We start from the raw sequence: 20461 nt of genomic DNA on the forward strand, positions 1-20461 counted from the left end.
CGAATACTGTGGTTGCGGAATGACATGCGTGGAATTTTTGGCGAAATGGTCACGAAGAACGAGTGCAGTGTGAGACGGTGCATTATCGTGAAGCAAAAACCAAGAGTTGTTGGCCCATAATTCTGGTCTTTTTAGACGAATTGCTTCACGTAAACGACGCATAACGCTCAAATAATATTCCTTATTAACAGTTTGGCCAGGTGGAAGGAATTCATAGTGCACCACACCACGAAAATCGAAAAACACTGTCATCATGACCTTTATTTTTGAACGACTTTGACGTGCTCTTTTCGGTCTGGCCTCGCCCTTAGCACGATATTCGCTTGATTGGTCGGTTGTTTCAGGGTCGTAAGCATAAATCCAAGTCTCATCTCCCGTAATGATGCATTTGAGCTTGTCCTGATAGTCTGAAAGCATTGTTTCACACACATCAACGCGACGACTTTTTTCCAAGAAATTTAGAGTTTTCGGTACCAAACGAGATTTGACTTTTCGTAGGCCCAAATGGTCTTTCAAAATGGTTTTCACTGATCCTTCTGATATTCCGATCATATCAGTAAGGTCTTTAACAGTCAACCGACGATTTTTGAGCACTAACTCCTTCACTTTATTGACGTGTTGGTCATCTGTTGACGTCGATGGTCGTCCGGAGCGCTCCAAGTCATCAACACGTTCTCGACCCTCTTTGAAGTCTTTGTACCACTTATAAACATTTTTCTGCGACATGGTCGAATCACCAAATGCCTTCTGCAATTTTCGTGAGTGCTTTTTCAATAGCAGTCCAAAAATGTTTCAAAGCGCTTAATTCGAAGAGAGCTGTAGATCTTTTCGTTTGTAGAACAATTTCATAGCGCACACCGCATATTGGAGGCCTTAACCTTTTCAAGGCATAATGAACCAACGGCAAAGTCACGATGAACTTTTCTTCTAAGCCGACGGGGGTGACTCAATAAGCCATTGTATCGCATCTGTAGAACCAGTCTTTGAAGCTTCAAATTTATGAAAGCGAATAGTGGAATGTATGAATTTCGTTCGCATAACTAAAAAACATTTTATAATATTCAAGCACTACCTAGTTTTCTGCATCTTCAATCCTAATCTGCATGTATACATCTTCTTTTACTACACCAGCTAAGGATATCGGTGTTGCTTTGTGCGCACAAGTTGCAGTCAAACCTGGTTCTAGTCATGATTTGGAATTTGCATTAGCCTGGGATATGCCGCATATACATTTTCCAAAGAAACACAAAACTTACACGCGTTACTATACCAAATATTTCGATGCCTCCGGTGAAGCTGGTCCCAAAATTTGCGAGTATGCATTGAAACACTATGGCAGCTGGGAGAAATTGATTGATGCATGGCAGCGTCCAATACTCAATGATGAGTGAGTTCTCGCATTCTATAAAAATATGAAATAAAATAAGATAATTTATTAATTTGAAAAATATTATTTATAGCGGTCTGCCTGACTGGTACAAAAGCGCCATATTCAATCAACTCTACTATATTTCGGATGGTGGCACAATTTGGTTGACTTGTGATTCCTCATTCGGAAAGGAGTTGAACTATGATGACCCCAGGTATGGAATAAAAAAATGTGTGCATGTATAAGTGCATATATACATATATTATATAATGAAACATAAACAAATAGGAAATAATTGAAGTTAAGTTTCCTAATTTTTCTATAAGTAAAATTAATTTCTCAGCCAATAAAAAACTTCTTTCACTTTCAACATTTTCAGATTAGCTTACGGCCGCTTTGGTTACTTAGAGGGTCACGAATATCGCATGTACAATACTTACGACGTACATTTTTATGCCTCATCGGCACTGTCCCACCTCTGGCCTAATCTGCAAGTGAGTTGGAACGAACAAAAGATGTTTTTTTTTGTTCTCGAATAACTGACGTATTTTCGCCATAGGTGAGCTTGCAGTATGACATCCGTGATGCTATAGCCACTGAATTGCCCGAAACGCGTAAAATGCTTTATGATGGCAAAGTTTTACCACGTCACATCAAGGATTGCGTGCCACATGATCTCGGCGATCCTGATGAGGAACCATTCACACTCATTAACACTTATCATATCCATGACGTTAATCATTGGAAGGACTTGAATACGAAATTTGTCTTACAAGTTTATCGCGATTATTATGTACTGAATGAATTAGCGCAAGCACAGGCGGACAATGCGAGCAAATTCAGCTCGATTGAGTTCATCGATAAGGACAGTTTGTACGAAATATACACTCAAGATAATAAACGCAAAAACTCTGCAGAGGAGAAGCTACGTAAGTGAAGTATTTATGACATTTAATATTCCTTTTTGAGATTTTTGGTGCATAAAACTTTGAGTTTACGGCGAGGTGTTCCTAATGTTTTAATGGCACCTGTCTGTGAAAATGAAATGGTTTTTATGAGCATCTTTTTTCTGTTAACTCATCTATTGAGTATGTCGACGTCGATTCTGGATGAGTAGAAGTTTAACCAGACCGTAATTGATCCAAAGTTGTTCGAGGTAACTGAAGCTGTTCGTCTAAAATAAGTCTTGGTTGAATTTCGATAACGGCATCCAAGGTTCAGGAGCCCGGGAAGGTGGTGACAGGCTCCCGATAAATGTCGTTTAATGTCTGACTATATACTGTCCGATCCAATAGTTGCACTGTTGTTTGGTCCTGCATCTCGTCGGTGTAGTCCAAGAGATGTACGAGAATTCTGACTCTTCTGGGAGATTAGTTGAAGTTATACCTATCACTTACTTAAGTGATTGACTGCTAATCCAAACAAGGCCAAATTAAAGACTCCACAAATATTTTGTTATGTTAGTTTTGTTATGTTAATGTCGTTTCAATTTGCTTGTCTTTATCATTCAACTACGTGGAAACTTTTACGTAAGGATTTTGGCTTGCATTACCTATAAAATACAGCACATGCAGGAATTGAAGCTAAATGACCATCGCTTTCGTCACATTTATGCTGATTGGACTCATTTAGATTTCTTATTCAGATTTATTTGAAAAATTGAACTGATCGAATGGACCATATAACTCGTATGGAAGTACCATTGGGATACCTATGGCCATGAGTAATTTAATAATTCAGAATAACATTATCAATGAGGTCAATAGGGCATGGAGCGATGAAGACACATGCGTAACAGCTGGGTGACTATGGCCGCAAATAAATAAGAAAAAGGCAAAGGAATTGCTTAGACTCTCAAGAGAGGATATCTCGAAGGTCGTGGCTTGTATAACCTGTCATTGGCTATTTGGCAGGCAGTCCTTGAAACTAGAAGTTATCTCTCATGAATATTGTAGAAGTTTTAGAGATGAGGAAGAAGAAGAAACAGTTGAGCACTTCCTTTGCAATTGTCCAGCCTTAGCTAAAATCAGAGAAGGTTTTCTAGGTAAATATTTTTTCCAATTCTCTTACAGAACTGTCTGGTGTGGGGATGGGACCAATCCTGCGCTTCCATAAAATGGTTCCATGAAGAAAAATAAATGAGGTTCCTGTGACGCACACTGGTAACACAACCGACCTGTTAGAGTCGTACAGACCGACTACCACCATAACCTAACCTAACTAGTAGCCGCGACGGTTATATGCCGAAAACCTAAAAAAAACTAAATGCCATGGAATTATATGCCAGATTATTATAAACGAACTCATCCTAACAACATTTCTGTTTTGTATTATCATTTTAAGTTCTCAAGCACTTAAAAAATCACCCTTATTACTTTCTCTGCAAATATCGTTGAAGAATATCTCATCTTTAGGTCCTATTTTTTCGTGCATCGTCGCGTAGATATAACTGCTTTAATTCTTCGAAAAATTCGTGTGACTTAGAAATACGGATTTGTAACTTTTTAAGAAGAGCAGTCCTATCCTAAAAGTGACTTAATTATGAAATATGTCTATTCACCAGTGCTCAGCTTGTTGCAGCAGAATTTCGAACGATGCAGTTATTATTGCCGTACACCTTCTGATATGAAACTTTTGCTTTTCAGAAAATCGTAAATCAGCTTCTTTGTACATCAATGAAACCAACGGTAAAGTTTACCTTATGGATGCCATGGCTTACTTGAAGGCAATGTATCCTGCTTGTAAAACCATAATGGAGCGCACCATTGAATATGACACCGACAATGATGGACTAATTGAGAATACAAAGAGTCCCGATCAAACGTACGATACCTGGGTGATGGATGGACCGAGGTAAATGAAAGAGTAAAATTAAAATTAGAAAGCGTTGAATGCAAATTGACTGCATAAAAGGGAACATAATAATTTTGTTGCTGTAACACAATTGCGCCTTAAAATGTAATTTATGATGTGGCAATGCCGAAAAGCCCTTACAAAGGTATATATTTTTGGCATGATGAAGCTCTTGAATTATGTAGCAATGTTTTTAAGGGGACAGATACCTGTAAACGGCCATATTTTCCCTGATTTTCATTAAAACTATTTAAAACGAAGAAGTCAATATATTTTTTTCAAAAGGGGGAAAAGTTTATTTATACATTAAAATAATATAATTTTTTATTATATTAAATGGCGGATGTACACTCAATTCTTCCAGGAAGGTCCCAGCGGGGCTTCTCAATCGGCGGACATTGTAGCATCGGCGTCAGTGACCTGAATACAAAAAACCAAAAATTTTTTTGTTTATTAATGTGATAATTTCTATATGAATTGAACAAAATAGAAAAAGAAAATTAGCGGAATAAAGTGCTTAAAAAAAATGAATTTTGTGGCGAATTTTCCTGCTATTTTTGCTTCGAAAAAATTATTTTTTCGAAAAATTTGCGAATTGTAAATTCTCATACAAAGTAATATCATAAAAAAGATGTGTGCAAAATTTCAGGGAGATCGGTCAATAACTTTCCGAGTTATCGGGTACGCCAATTCGAAAAATATAGTTTTGAGAAAAACGCGTCTAAAGTCGGCAACGTTACTATACCTCTCCCAGCACTCGAAAGCAAAGAATAGAGTCGTCACGGTTGACGATCTATAATAAAGGGTTTTTCAATTGACGCGGGTCGATTTTGGCGCCCTGTGGCAGCCATTTTGTTTTGGTGACATCTGTCAAATCTTTTGTTTATTATTCAGTTGTTTATGCCAAATCATCATGGCAAGTTACACGATTGAACACCACGCTCAAATGATAAAACTTTATTATCAAAATGAGTGTTCATTAACGGAAACGTTGCGCGCATTGCGCCCATTTTTCGGTAGACGTGGTGGCCCTTCCAATTTCTTATGGCCCATATTGAACCATATGGACCTAGACGACATGTGGTTACAGCAGGACGGCGCTACGTGCCACACAGCAAACGCCATTTTATTCCATTTCAACATCTACCCGCCCTTATTGAAAAACTATTTATAAGAAATACTTAAATTTACGTTCTAAAAATTTTTTTATTCTTATGGGATTATTTTGAATGTGAAAAAAAAAAATTCGAAATTTTACAGGTATCTGTTCCCTTAAGTTATTATATATATATATCTGTTCTCTCAGTCCACATTATGGCAAATTTTGCATCAAGTTCTTGGCTTACAACCATACAAGCCCAAATGAAATTAATTAGTGAAATCTCTTGTGTTGTTGAGTTCGTAAAAGCATAAAATATTCCCCATAAATTTTTTCCGGAATGCAGTCCTTGACCTGACCGTATATGTGGTAAATCTGGGTTGCTCCGATTAGGAACGTAATATCTCTTGATAATTCAAAGCTCCAAGAATTTCTTAGTAAAGTTCACAAACGATATTTTACTCAAAAATGTCAACATTCTAAATATGCAAAAATCATGAAAATCGGTTGTAAAAGAACAAAACTGTCCAAATTCTTTCAGTAAAAGTGCCATAACTTTTTCAATTTTGCTCTGATTGGCCTGAAACTTTGACACATAATTGCAAAAGCATCAGCCTTCCTAAATATGCAAAAATCATGAAAATCGGTGGTAAAACTTTAAATAAAGTAAAAAAAAAAATAAAAAGGTGGAATCAAATTCCATACTTAATTTTGGCATCTGTGCTACATTCGGAATAAATTTCAGCCAGATTTGTCGTTAACTCTGTATATTATTTAAATATTAAGCGTAAAACTGTTCTTTCTCAGGCATTTCATTTAATTTTTTCATCGATTGTTTCTCGAAACTTCTCTTGCTTGAATATCCATCCTCCGCAAATGAATCTAACATCAGACTGCCTCATTTATTTGTAGCGCCTACTGTTCTGGCCTATGGCTCGCTGCCTTGCAAACCATGTCGGTAATGGCTACGCTGCTGGATCAGCCTAACGATTGCTTGCGTTTTCAAGATCTATTGGACAAAGGCAAACATTCGCTGGAGGCGAAACTATGGAATGGCAGCTATTATCGTTTCGATATCCACAACAAGGACACCATAATGGCAGATCAGTTGTGCGGGCATTGGTATCTGAAAACATGCGGATTCGATTATGAGGTGAGTTTCAAATTGGCGTTTATTTACCCATTCCTTGTTATCTTCTGATGATTTATTGTTTTGCGCCCAGGTTTATCCAAAGGAGAATGTACGTTCGGCCTTGAAAAAAATCTATCTAAATAATGTTATGGGTTTCCATGACGGAAATATTGGCGCCGTTAATGGTTTCATTCCTAATTCGGATCCTGAAAAATCTGGGCATGCCGATTATACGACCTTACAGAGTGAGGAAGTGTGGACAGGTGTGACATTTGCTTTGGCCGCTACTATGATACAGGAGGTAAGTAATTGTGAATTACAATACATACTTTCTTTTTATTTTTATGCCCGCGCATTTGTGGACAAGGGTATTATAAATAATTTCGCTCACGTAACGGTTTTCACATACAACAGCATAAAGGAATCGATATAGATTTAGATACATACTTGTAATGTACAAAAATTCTCAGAATGCTGAGCGGAATCGATTTAGCCAAGTATGTTTACCAGTCTGTCTGTCCCTGTGCACGATAACTCGAGTAAAAATAATATATTTCAATAAAACTTTGTATACATATTATTTAATTTATATATTATTGGTGCGCTCACCCGTTTTGGGTGTTTAGCCGTGTTGTTCCACAAATGGAGGGACCTCCAGTTTCAAACCGACTCCGAATGGCAGCTTTTTCATGGCATGGAGGAGCTTTTTCATGGCATACCCTTTATTTAGGGTTGAGCAAAATCAGTCAATAACCACGCTCACCTTCCATATAACGGTACTTTTCAAAAACGACAAAACTTGGTACCTCAAATTTGGTGGAAGTTATAGATTCAAAAAAAAAAAAACTAGATTGAATGATAGAAAAATTGTGTAACAACATCAAGACGCACGCCACAAATAGGAGGAGGAGCTCGGCGAAACACCTATGCGCCAAATATTCATTTTTATTTTAAAATTGATTTATGTATCGGCAATAGATTTTATAACTAATTATTTATATTAAATAAGAAATTATATAACTGACAAATATTTATTATAACTCAACGTCAAATTTTAATTTTTAAAAACACAAACTCTTACCAATTTCTTTCAGGGCATGTTCGAGGAGGGCTTTCAAACTGCTGGTGGCCTCTACAAAACACTCAGCGAACGCATTGGTATGAACTTTGACACGCCAGAGGCGTTGTACGGCGAAAAACATTATCGCTCAATTGGCTATATGCGACCTCTCAGTATTTGGTCCATGCAAGTGGCTTGGGAGCGGAGAAAAGCGCTACGCGACTAAACGAAATCACAAAGCAGTTTCATACATTTTAAAAATAATGCCAGCCATACAACTGATATTCACTCTAACAGACGCTGCATTATAGGCAAAGAAATGTCATGTCTTTTTTTTCTTGCCTCATATTAATCAAAACTCTGTGCGTAATATGAATGTATTGCTGCGAAAAACTGCAAGTTGTTAAAGGATTACTATTGTATGTATATATGTATATGTCATAAATTCGAAAGCATTTTTTTGTTAATTTTAAAGTAAAATCCCTGTTCAAAAATAAGCTTAGCTAAGACGCGCTTACGAACCAAAGATTGAGAAGAGGAGAGACGAGAGAAGAAGACAAGTAATGGGCATTTTATATGTGTAGTATTTAGATGTAAATGTGAAAGCACAAGATTTGATATTTTTTACAAAAGCGAGTTAACTTTGTTATTGCGAAAGTACAAAAAATGGGAAAAAGTCGAACCAAATTCGAAGAAATTGCACTTGTTGACAAACGAGCTTACGAGTTATATAGCAAACATTTATATGCGCTTAGTATTAATGACGTATTATTAAAGTGAGAAGGTCAGAAAGTTGTTCCTCGTGAAAAGCTAATTCGATTTTGTTTTAGGACATAAGCTGCCGGCGTAATTTGAATATGAATGTGCTGGGAAAAAAGTATTACTGATTTATTCTAAAAAATAACAACTTCCATTGGCCTATTTCATCTTATCGATTAACTTTTTCAATGTCAGTCATCTGTTAGAATAATTCACACAGGCAGTCTAAATCGTCGTCATTACTTTTTATTGTAATTTGTTTTGTATCACCTTTTATAGTTTTGCCGTCTGGTGTTTGAACTCAGCATACCGATGCTTCTCTGAAGTGTTTGTTTTTTTAATATTTTATTTCGAAAGATTAAAAGACTTCAAAGACGGTGTGTAATGTTTAATAAAAAAGTAACATATTTACTTGTTATGTGACTTTTTTTCGTACTTTTTTTATAGAAACCGTTTTTTTTACCATAAATGTAAGAAATCAATTTTATCGTTGGTTCGGTAGTTTAGTGGAAAGCTCTAGGGAGAGATTACAATACCAAATTCCTCGGCAGAATACAAAGATCAGCCTGTGCAATAACAGTCGATGCAATCAGAGCATGTCCTAGGGAGGCCCTCAATGTACTGACGCACGTTATTCCAATAGACCTATAGGGTGGGCCATGTAAAATTTGCTTTTACATATAAAGAAGACGACAATCATGAGTGCATTTAGGTTAAATGAAGCGGGTCGCTGGAAATAAAAAGCTTAAAGGCACGCAAGTTTATTATGGCGACAAACTAAGTTAGCCTCTGAGAAGACTGATTACATCGTCCCAATGATAACTTTCAAGAGGAATTTTGCTACTCTCTTTCCATCTAAGGAGAAATGGAATAAGAGATTCTCACTTAACAACTTCGACACTACAGCCTATACAGATGGCAGTAAAATGGATTGTGGTGTTGGAGCTGGTATATATTCTCATAGACTTGGAATTGAAAAATCTTTGTGTCTCCCTAATACCAGCAGTGTCTTCCAGGCGGAAGTACTGGCTATTGGGGAAACTTGTAGGCTACTAATCGCAGACTTCTCTTTTAAGTGCAATAACGCTATTCTTTCGGATAGCCAAGCTGCAATCCAGGCACTGGGTTCAGCTACAACAACCTCTAAAGTGGTAGAACACAGTTGGAATAGCCTTACCACCTTGAGTGAAAACCATAGAGTAACGTTAATCTGGGTCCCGGGACACCGGAACATTGAAGGTAACGAAAAAGCAGATGAATTGGCAAGAGAGGGATCTGCCGTGAATAACGTTCTTGCAGAGCCGGTATTCACACCAATAGATGCAGTCAAGAAGGCAATTTCCCTAAAATACCTTCGAATCGCGGATTGTAGATGGTGGGACCAGACGTTGTGGCCCACCTACAACCTCAAGCAATCGTCGACATTGATAAACATGAAACGACGGGATGCGTATTGACTAACGGAAATCATAAATGGCTTTTGGTCTATCGGAGAACAAGCTGCCAAAATGGGCAGCCCTCACAACACACACTGTCAGAGTTGTAAACAACCGGAGAAAAAGGAAACAATCTTCCATTTCTTCTGTGAATGCGCTACCCTATGGAAGGCCAGAATGTTGACCCTGGGCAAACCGCTGTTTGAGAGTCTCGAACAACTGTCTGGCTTAGACGACAACAGCCTAATAAGGTTCCTAAACCGCACAGACTGGATATAGTCTTGCTGTAAATAACTGTTAAACAAGTTGGTAGCGAGGGTGTGGCAACAAAATGGTACGGAGTCTCTAGTTAGATTCTGGATGAATCACCACTCTAACCAACCAAGAAATCAGACTACTCCACAATATTTGACCGACATACGCCAGTGACTATATTTGTAACGCTCAATTAAAAGAATGCCTGTACTAGAATTATAATTTCTTTAAATTTAAAATATAATAAATAATGCCTAGAAAAATCTTTAACCCTGCGTTGAGCACTTGGGTCTGACCAGACTTTTTCGACTTTGGCGGTGAATGTAACATATTTCATTTATAGCTAACGACTTGAGCTTCCAGGTAGCTGCCTAAAATTTAATTTTCTATCGATTTATGGGGTCAGGAGTAGTCAGCCACTGAAGTCCCTTGCGGTGATCATCACAAGTCCTTGGAGATTCATCTAAAATCAATAGGATAAGAGAAATTAGTTGTACTAGTAGATAATCTTGTGCCTGATTGAAGCTTTTTTTCAAAATTACAATCTGGCGGCCTAAGGAAATATTTTTCAGATTTTCGAGAAAAAAACCGACAATTAATTTTGTTAAAAAAAATCGAAATTTAAAAAAAATCCTTAAGTTTTTCAAAAGCAGTATAAATTTTATTGAAATCTACCACGCGGTTTTTAAGTTACAGTGATCACCAGTTCCAAAATCATAGTTTTGAGAAAAACGCATTTAAAGTTTTGAGCTTCGGAGCGCCCCAGCGCCCTTTGTTAATTGTTGAATAACTCGAAAAGTATTTTTCGGATTCACTTCAAATTTTCATACAATATTTTTAAGATATTATACTTTAAGAAAATGCATGAAAAAAACCATCCAATTTTTTGAAAATTTTTACTACCCCTAACCCCTGGATATAACCTTTCAAGAAGGATCCTCGAACAGGACGAAAAAAGGCCAGACCCGGGTGCCCAACCGTAGGTTTTAAAAAAGGTGTCCCACGGATGGTTAAACTGATTTACATGCTTAAGAAAACTTTACTAAGAGGGGAATGGGGAAACCCTCTAAACCTGAACTCGCGTAAGACCGAAAGTTATACAAGAAAGTAATTAATTTATATTAAATGCATCTTTTCTGTATAAATATTTTGCGGAATTCATATTGAGCTGAATACTGCATTAAGTTTAGTGCCCCAATTCGCAATTATATGCCACAAATTAATGTTAATAATAAATATTTAATTTATACTGATTTATTTTATTCTGATTTATTCAAGTGCGAATCAATAAAGTTTTCAATATAATTTCGTGCAAGCAAAACACGGCGTGAACAAGGCACAAAACCCGGTTTATTATTAAATGTTAAATTTATTAAGGTAATAATAAATAAATATTTACCTGCATATTTGATGCTCGTGCGTGCAATTGAAAGCAAAATAAAAAGTGTTGCCTTTGTTCAAAACTATACACAACTAAATTATATATAATATAAAATTGCATATGTATGTGTGCGTTTATATGTACATATGTATGTACTACGATGCTTAACACGGTTCTGAACCATAGTATTGAAGTATTTGAAAATTAAAAGTCAGAATATGCAAAAATTATTTACATTTCTAAACTTGAAAATATATAAAAAAAATATGTTCGAAGCTAAAGGTTGCAACAGTTATTTATGTATGTATTAATCGATGTATTGACCAAGTTTCATATTACGATGTTAAATAAAAAAATAAAAAAACATTATTTAAAATATTTTATTGCATTTCTTAATTGTTTATTATTATTATTGATTGGATGTTTGTGCACTGCGACCTGAAGGGATCTATTGTGCAGCCATGTAGCCTGCTCAGCGATGAATGTCATGCTGCACCTATTACCGATTGAGACCTACAGCAAACAATTGGCGGCGAAATCGGCACTTAGGTTAAGAAAATTTTCCAACTTAACCACTAACAGAAGAGGTCACGCAAGAATACTAGACGAATACCCCTTCCTACGACAGACTTTTGGAGCACAGTAGAGTTGCATTTAAACACATCCTTTACCACAACTTTCCCAACGAGAGAAGATTGGGGCAATGGGTAAGGGGGCAATAGGAGCGAAATCAGCATCTATACTGATGGTTCCAAGCTAAATGAGCTAGTAGGCGGAGGCCTTAATTCTGAAGGAATGTATGACAATATTTCATACCGTTTACCGGGTCACTGCAGCGTATTTCAAGCTGAAATATTGGCTATCAGAGAAAGCCTGCTAGCCCTAAATAAAAGTGTGCTCACAACAAGAGTTATAAACACATATGCATATAGTCAATCGGCCCTGAAAGCTTTAAAATCGCCTAATATTAACTCGAAGACAGTAAAAGAATGTATCGACGTTCTGATAGAACTATAACAGTACTTTGTAATAAACCTGCTCTGGGTGCCGGGTCATAGAGACATAGAAGGCAACTGCAAAGCAGATGAACTGGCGAGATTGGGTACCACATTACCGATCCAACTAGACAAAGCGAACATACCTACCTATACCTTTAGCAACTTGCAAGATGCTTATAGATAAACACACTATCAGTGCTGCCAACAGGCTATGGTCTCAGTCCCTGACCTGTGCAACTAGTAGAATGACGTGCCCGGAATGGAACATGGGCCGCACAAACCGACTGTTGAAACTAAACAGGAAAATCATGAGAAATCTTCTGGGGGTCCTAACAGGGCATTGTCTGATTGGCAGGCATGCCAGTAAACTGGGAGCACCCTATAATGACTATTGCAGAAGCTGTAACGACATTGAAGAAGAAGAGACTATAGAACACTTTCTATGCGGGTGCATGGCTCTGTATAGAAGAAGGTTCAATATTTTAGGAAAAAGCTCCATAAATAACTTGGCAGAAGTAGCCAATATAAAAATAACAAGTCTTGTTAGATATATCAAAGCCACAGGTTGGTTCAATGAGGACGATGTAGAGTGAGGAGAGGGGTCAGCCCCGGTGGTATCACAATGGGTCTACAGCAGACCTAGGTGTGTCAAACGACAACCACTATACCTACCTACCTACCTAGCCTGCTCAAACAATTGTAGGATTTTAATAAATCCTAAAACTGCTGTAGGCTTAATTTCTACCAGGAGATTTGGATCTACAGCCCCATTTTCCACGTAATTTAGTCTGCCTCGTGCCACTGCTGGACAGAAATAAGCGAAGTTGATCGGCCTGTTCGTAGTCGTAGCATCACCCAGGAGCTAAAGATCGAACATAGGTTAGGTTGACCTGGCTGGCTGAAAGCCATCACATAGACCTATTGATCCTCAGTGTTACCAGATGGAGCTAGGCCTTTACATTTCTTTGGAGCTCTATCCCCGAGAAGCATTCTAACTTCTCATATTGTTAAGATCGACCATGAAACAGTTTTAAGCCATTTGCGCTAAAATTTTACGCAAAAAAGAAAAGGATTTCTTCTTTCCCAAATTAATATTAAAGTATTAATTTATATATTTATGTATGTATGTATGTATGTTTTTGTGTGTGTGCATATGTGCAGAGCTTAAAGCTTTTGAAAATGTCAATTCCAGCAAATAGCAAACGTTTAGTCCTTCAATTTATGAAAGTATTAAGAAATCAAAAATTATGAAAACTGAAAGGTGCCCGATGTAACAGCAACAACAGTAGCCTGAAATTGCTATTCAATGTATTCAGGCGGTTTACATGCATACATACATACATACATACATACATAGATACTTATGCACTATAAAACCCACCATTCATTTGTGATATTAATATTTTTGCTGCACTTACAAAATTCGCATCCCAAATAATTGCAGGACAGCAAACGTCAAGCATGTCTCGACTGACTGAGTGATTTGTTTATTTGTTGGTGGGTGGCGGATTATTTCCCCTTAATATTAACGCAACCAGCAGAGAACATTAACATTATCTGCAAGCAGTCATAGCGAATGGTACGAAAAGAAGACCTTTGCAAATACTTATTGTGGAGAAATTCATACACAAATGCATACTTATATATAGGTTTATATATAGATATGCACATGCATGCATACATATGTATATGCATACAGTATTTTTTGCTTATACATAAGCATTTCCCGCTTGCAAACACCGAAAAATTGCTTATATTCCCATTTATAGCAAGAAAATTTAATTTTGCCCTTATCCCTAAAAATAAGTTTATGCCTGATCAATCTCAATACATAGATCTGTTCATGTAAAAATTATCCAGTAACTTGCCATAAGTTACGGGGCTGACACGGGTCCTCTGTGTCCGTTGCGGCAACGTATTTGACTGACGTGACGTGCGAAACGTATCGTAATGCCACATTGAAAGTATTGCCGCTTTTCTTTGGTTGTGAAATTAAAAATATTTTCAGTTGGGCTACCTGGTATTAAATTAAAAAAAAAATAATAATAAGCTTAAGCAATACATGATTTTATTCCGTCCACAACAATTTCTTCCATTTCATCATATCTGTCAAATGAAGAACGTTTATTCTTTTGCGATCACCTGTTTTTCTCACTTGCAAATTCTTACAAGTAAAAATTTATTTATTTTTATTTATTTATTTATTTATATGTAAGAGTAATAGTTATGAATAACCAATACACTAAAATTTAACAAGAACTCTGGCTACTAATGCATTGGGCTCGAGATTTATACTTATAAGACTATTTTAGATAATTTAGAGATAATTTACATTAAGTATTAAAAACAAACAAAAACGTTGTGTTATGCCGGATGGAAGTAACAATAATTTTATATATTTAGTTTAGCTTAGATTTGAAATTTTAAGGAAAGCGTTAATATTGCTGAGTTTGCTAATTTCAGATGGTCAGAGGGTTTGCTGCTGCCAAAAACTGTTGTTCGGATTTGACTTAGGTCAAGGCATTCGTCCAGGAGATGTTGTACTGATAAATCTGGTATATTGCAGGAGAGTCAGATGGGAAAATCGGTTTTGTTCCACGGGGATTATTTAATTTGTAGTAGTGATGATATGTGGCCCAATCATGCGTGAGTTTTCCGGCTAAGTAATTTGACGCATACATCCATAGGTCTTTAGGAGTGAGGTGGTTAAAGAAATGTAATGGCTGCATCCGTGCTTTATTTGCACGTTCATCAGCAACTTCGTTGCTTTTGATTCCAGCATGACTAGGAACCCACATAATTTTGATTGCGTCTTTCTTTTCATATACTAGTATAATATTATATTTCTTATCATATTGATGAGTAACAGATAGTTTTATGGGTTCTGCAAGGCTTCAATGACGGATTTGCTGTCGCTGCATATTAGATGTTTTTTGCTCGTTTGGGAGACAAACATTACTGCTTCCAAGTAAAAATTTATTCAGTAAGAGCTTGCAGTTTCCCCTAAAAATGGAATGTCATTTTGCTCTCTCACTTTCCCCTACTTTGCAAGTTTTTGAATACATATAATACAATTAATGGCCCAAAATTCAGTATAAGTATTTATTGATCTCTGTACACTTAAAATTTGTTGCACATACATGAAATGAAATCTCAATTTGTTCTTATTTCAATGGGAACTTATTTAATTTAATGAAGCTAGTCGTTTGATTTGTCCTACTATGTAGATTCACCGGTAATGCTTATAGCCGAGAAATTAAAATATGCACAGTCAGTGCTTAACACTTATTTTCATATGTACATATAAGCACTTCCATCTGCATTTTAAACGATGCTTATATCCGGGAAATACTGTATATGTACTCGTATATTTAGCGCCGGCTCAGTGAGCTCTGAGATTTGCAGCTGACTCACTAATGGATTGCCTCTTTGAAGTGTAATGACAATAGTAGATAATTAAAATTTTAGTTGTTTTGTAATGAACTAGGAATACAGTCACTCACACCTTATTTAGAAGATTTTTTGTTCTATATTCTGCAATATTTTGTGAAAATGGAAAAATAGAGTATGCAAACATCTAATTTATTTTGCTTTATTTCATTTTTCAACATAAAATACAAAAAATATTTCTGCTCTATGCACTTACGAAGGGTTTATTACGGGCTATTCTACCATTCAAATTTGCTTCCCTCAAAATTTTTCGCACAGTTTCTGGATGGCGAGTCTTAAATAAATTTGTTTGCCCATTTCAGTTAAATTTGGAGCGCTTGTTGCAGGATTTTTCTTCACTTGCCGCACTAATCACTGCCACTCTTTCTCTGTGAAAGTTTTATTTGAAGTCTGTCGTCCCTTATTTACCACACGATTTTCATGCATAACGCGTTCAATAAAGTGAACTACAATTTGAGCTATTTTACGATGCAGCCTTCCTTTTTTGAAATGGTCCAAAACTAACTTACTGCATCATTTAAGCTACGGCATGAACTCTCTGTATGTTTGTGTTTGTTTTTTGTTTTTTGGCATTACAATAAAATGAGTGGACACTTTTTTGGATTTTATGTTGAGAAATGAAATAATGTAAAATAAATAAGATGTCTGCATGCTCTGTTTTGCATTTTCGCAAAATATCATGAAATAAAGAAAACTTTATAAAAACATCGTATCTGCATCAAATAAGGTGCGAGTGACTGTATAGGTATGTATCTATGCATGTAGGGGTTTTTTTTTTGGTTTTTTTTTCTAGAGGTGGCAAAAAGCATTGAAAAAGTGTGGGTCTTGTCTTTCGACTCACCCACTAAAAACCCACTCCAGCCTCGTTTCCCTCCCGCGGGACAACCGTTAGGTAGTATTTCACGGAAGAGTGAGCGGCCTATTGCATCTTCATGAATGCATGTATGTATTTATGTATGTAGTTATGTGTGCGTGTATGTATAGGTAAGAAAATGTGTATGCATAGAATGTTTCAAAGACAGGAAAGAAATTTAGAGCGCATAAAGCAAGAAAGTATCCAAAAATCCGCCACATACCGTCTCTTGGTCCACTTTACACACGCGTACAACAGCATGAAAAATAGAATTATGCAGGATCTCTCCGAACTGTTGGATGTGACTTTTTTGATCTGTTGTTGGAGATGATTCGAGCTACAGGTACCATCTTAGGAACGGCCAACCGCAGGCGTATAATGATTGCAACGACCTTGTTCTATCTTTTCCAAAAAAAGAAGCAAAGTGGAAGGGTGAATGAGGACCAAACCAATTATTTTTTTTATTATTTGTATTTTTTTTATTATTTCTATTTTTTTTATTATTTCTATTTTTTTTTTATTAATATTTTTATTTTTTTTTTAATTATATTTTTTTTTTTAACTTTTATTAACTAAACAAGTGCACTCAAAAAGAAACCTCTTTTCAGTATCTGATATTTTCTCAAAATGAAGGAAAAATGTTTATATGCTTTCGAGAAAAACTTTCCCGATTTAAGGAATTTGTTTTTATATTTGTAATAAATTTTATGTTTGAAATAGATAATATTTTGCTAAAAGAAAATACAAATATTACTCATTTTAGAGTAAAATTTTCTCGAATTAGGGAATCTGTTATTTTGTTTCTAGTAAAAATTTACAATACTAAAAGAAAAATAGCTTTTTTCTCAATTTTAAAAAATCTACCTCACTTTTCAGATTATGAAATGTTTTAAATCTATATCTATATCTATTTTAAATCTAAATGTGAAAATCTGTCCCTATGTTCGCTTATAACTCGAGAATGGCTGAACGGATTTATCTTATCTTGGTCTTGAATTATTCGTGGAGGTCTAGGGAAGGCTTAAAAGGTGAGAAAAATTCGAATAATTGCCGGGAAAATGGTCAAAACGTGGACCCGGGTAACCTTCGGATGTGTATATACAATATGGGTATCAAATGAAAGCTGTTGGTGAATGCTTTAGTTCAGAGTATTTTTCATGCCGCTCCGTGACTAGGGTCTCGAGATAGAGACCAAAACGTGGACCCTAGAATGTGTTTGTACAATATGAATATCAAATTGAAGCTGTTGGTGAATGCTTTAGTACAGAGTATTTTTCATGCCGCTCCGAGACTGGGGTCTCGAGATATAGGTCAAAACGTGGGCCCGGGTAACCTTCGGATGTGTATATACAATATGGGTATCAAATGGAAGCTGTTGGTGAATGCTTTAGTTCAGAGTAGTTTTCATGCGGCTCCGTGACTAGGGTCCCGAGATAGAGACCAACACGTGGACCCTAGAATGTGTTTGTACAATATGGATATCAATTGGAAGCTGTTGGTGAATGCTTTAGTACAGAGTATTTCTCATGCCGCTCCGTGACTGGGGTCTCGAGATATAGGTCAAAACGTGGACCCGGGTAACCTTCGGATGTGTATATACAATATGGGTATCAAATGGAAGCTGTTGGTGAATGCTTTAGTTCAGAGTATTTTTCATGCCGCTCCGTGACTAGGGTCCCGAGATAGAGACCAACACGTGGACCCTAGAATGTGTTTGTACAATATGGATATCAATTGAAAGCTGTTGGTGAATGCTTTAGTACAGAGTATTTCTCATGCCGCTCCGTGACTGGGGTCTCGAGATATAGGTCAAAACGTGGGCCCGGGTAACCTTTGGTTGTGGATGTGCAATATGGGCATCAAATGAAAGCTGTCGATAAGTGCTTTAATGTGGGGTAATTTTCATACCTATTGATGACTAGGGTCTCGAAATATATGCCAAAACGTGGACCCGCCGGGTCTTTAAACCGAATTAAACCAAACTTACACACATTGTTAAGTAGGTATTGAAGATGGTTTCCGTATAGTTTGAATACCTATTGGTAGATAGGGCCTCGAGATATAGGTCAAAACGTGGACCCGGGTAACCTTCGGACGTATATGTACAATATGGGTAGCAAATGGAAGCTGTTGATGATTTCTATAGTATAGAGTATTTCTCATACCGTTCCGTGACTAGGGCCTCGAGATAGAGACCAAAACGTGGAGCCTAGAATGTGTTTGTACAATATGGATATCAAATGGAAGCTGTTAGTGAATGCTTTAGTTCACAGTATTTTTCATGCCGCTCCGTGACTAGGGCCCAAAACGTGGAGCCTAGAATGTGTTTGTACAATATGGATATCAAATTGAAGCTGTTGGTGAATGCTTTAGTTCAGAGTATTTTCCATGCCGCTCCGTTACTAGGGCCTCGAGATAGAGATCAACACGTGGACCCTAGAATGTGTTTATACAATATGGATATCAATTGGAAGCTGTTGGTGAATGCTTTAGTTCAGAGTATTTTTCATGCCGCTCCGTGACTAGGGCTTCGAGATAGAGACCAACACTTGGACCCTAGAATGTGTTTGTACAAAATGGATATCAATTGGAAGCTGTTGGTGAATGCTTTAGTTCAGAGTATTTTTCATGCCGCTCCGTGACTAGGGCCTCGAGATAGAGACCAACACGTGGACCCTAGAATGTGTTTGTACAATATGGATATCAATTCGAAGCTGTTGGTGAATGCTTTAGTACAGAGTATTTTTCATGCCGCTCCGTGACTAGGGTCTCGAGAGATAGGTAAAAAAGGTGGACCCGGGTAACCTTCGGACGTGTATGTACAATATGGGTAGCAAATGGAAGCTGTTGATGATTTCTATAGTATAGAGTATTTTTAATACCGTTCCGTGACTAGGGTCTCGGGATATAGGCCAAAACGTGGACCCGGGTAACCCTAGGATATGTTTGTACAATATGGATATCAATTGGAAGCTGTTGGTGAATGCTTTAGTTCAGAGTATTTTTCATGTCGCTCCGTGACTGGGGTCTCGAGATATAGCTCAAAACGTGGACCCGGGTAACCTTTGGTTGTGTATGTACAATATGGGTATCAAATGAAAGCTGTGGTTAAGTGCTTTAATACGGGTTAATTTTCATACCTATTGATGACTAGGGTCTCGAAATATATGCCAAAACGTGGACCCGCCGTGTCTTTAAACCGAATTAAACCGAACTTACACACATTGTTAAGTAGGTATTGAAGATGGTTTCCGTATAGTTTGAATACCTATTGGTAGATAGGGTGTCGAGATATAGGTCAAAACGTGGACCCGGGTAACCTTCGGACGTGTATGTACAATATGGGTAGCAAATGGAAGCTGTTGATGATTTCTATAGTAGAGAGTATTTTTAATACCGTTCCGTGACTAGGGTCTCGGGATATAGGCCAAAACGTGGACCCGGGTAACCCTAGGATATGTTTGTACAATATGGATATCAAATGGAAGCTGTTGGTGAATGCTTTAGTACAGAGTATTTTTCATGTCGCTCCGTGACTGGGGTCTCGAGATATAGCTCAAAACGTGGACCCGGGTAACCTTTGGTTGTGTATGTACAATATGGGTATCAAATGAAAGCTGTTGATAAGTACTTTAATACGGGGTCATTTTCATACCTATTGATCACTAAGGTCTCGAAATATATGCCAAAACGTGGACCCGCCGTGTCTTTGCACCGAATTAAACCAAACTTACACACATTGTTAAATAAGTATTGAAAATGGGTTTCGTAAAGTTTGGTTGTAATTCGGAACACCGGCAACGCGTACAGCGTTCT

At 37.0% G+C, this 20461-nt stretch overlaps 1 protein-coding gene across 5 annotated transcripts in view; it reads left to right on the forward strand.

The window, feature by feature from the left end:
* Positions 1-8695, forward strand: part of LOC128863104 (non-lysosomal glucosylceramidase) — a 58802-nt gene extending 50107 nt beyond the window's left edge. For all 5 annotated transcript variants that reach the window (XM_054102047.1, XM_054102048.1, XM_054102049.1 and 2 more), the window contains 8 exons: positions 1132-1387; positions 1461-1583; positions 1749-1863; positions 1929-2298; positions 4015-4222; positions 6234-6474; positions 6545-6754; positions 7548-8695. In XM_054102047.1, the coding sequence (XP_053958022.1) occupies positions 1132-1387; positions 1461-1583; positions 1749-1863; positions 1929-2298; positions 4015-4222; positions 6234-6474; positions 6545-6754; positions 7548-7739 (1715 nt within the window). In that variant the 3' untranslated portion in view covers positions 7740-8695. The remainder of the gene's footprint in view (positions 1-1131; positions 1388-1460; positions 1584-1748; positions 1864-1928; positions 2299-4014; positions 4223-6233; positions 6475-6544; positions 6755-7547) is intronic.
* Positions 8696-20461: the final 11766 nt, after the last annotated feature.

The sequence above is a fragment of the Anastrepha ludens genome, chromosome 5 (assembly GCF_028408465.1).
Source record: "Anastrepha ludens isolate Willacy chromosome 5, idAnaLude1.1, whole genome shotgun sequence".
In the NCBI taxonomy this organism is placed as follows: domain Eukaryota; kingdom Metazoa; phylum Arthropoda; class Insecta; order Diptera; family Tephritidae; genus Anastrepha; species Anastrepha ludens.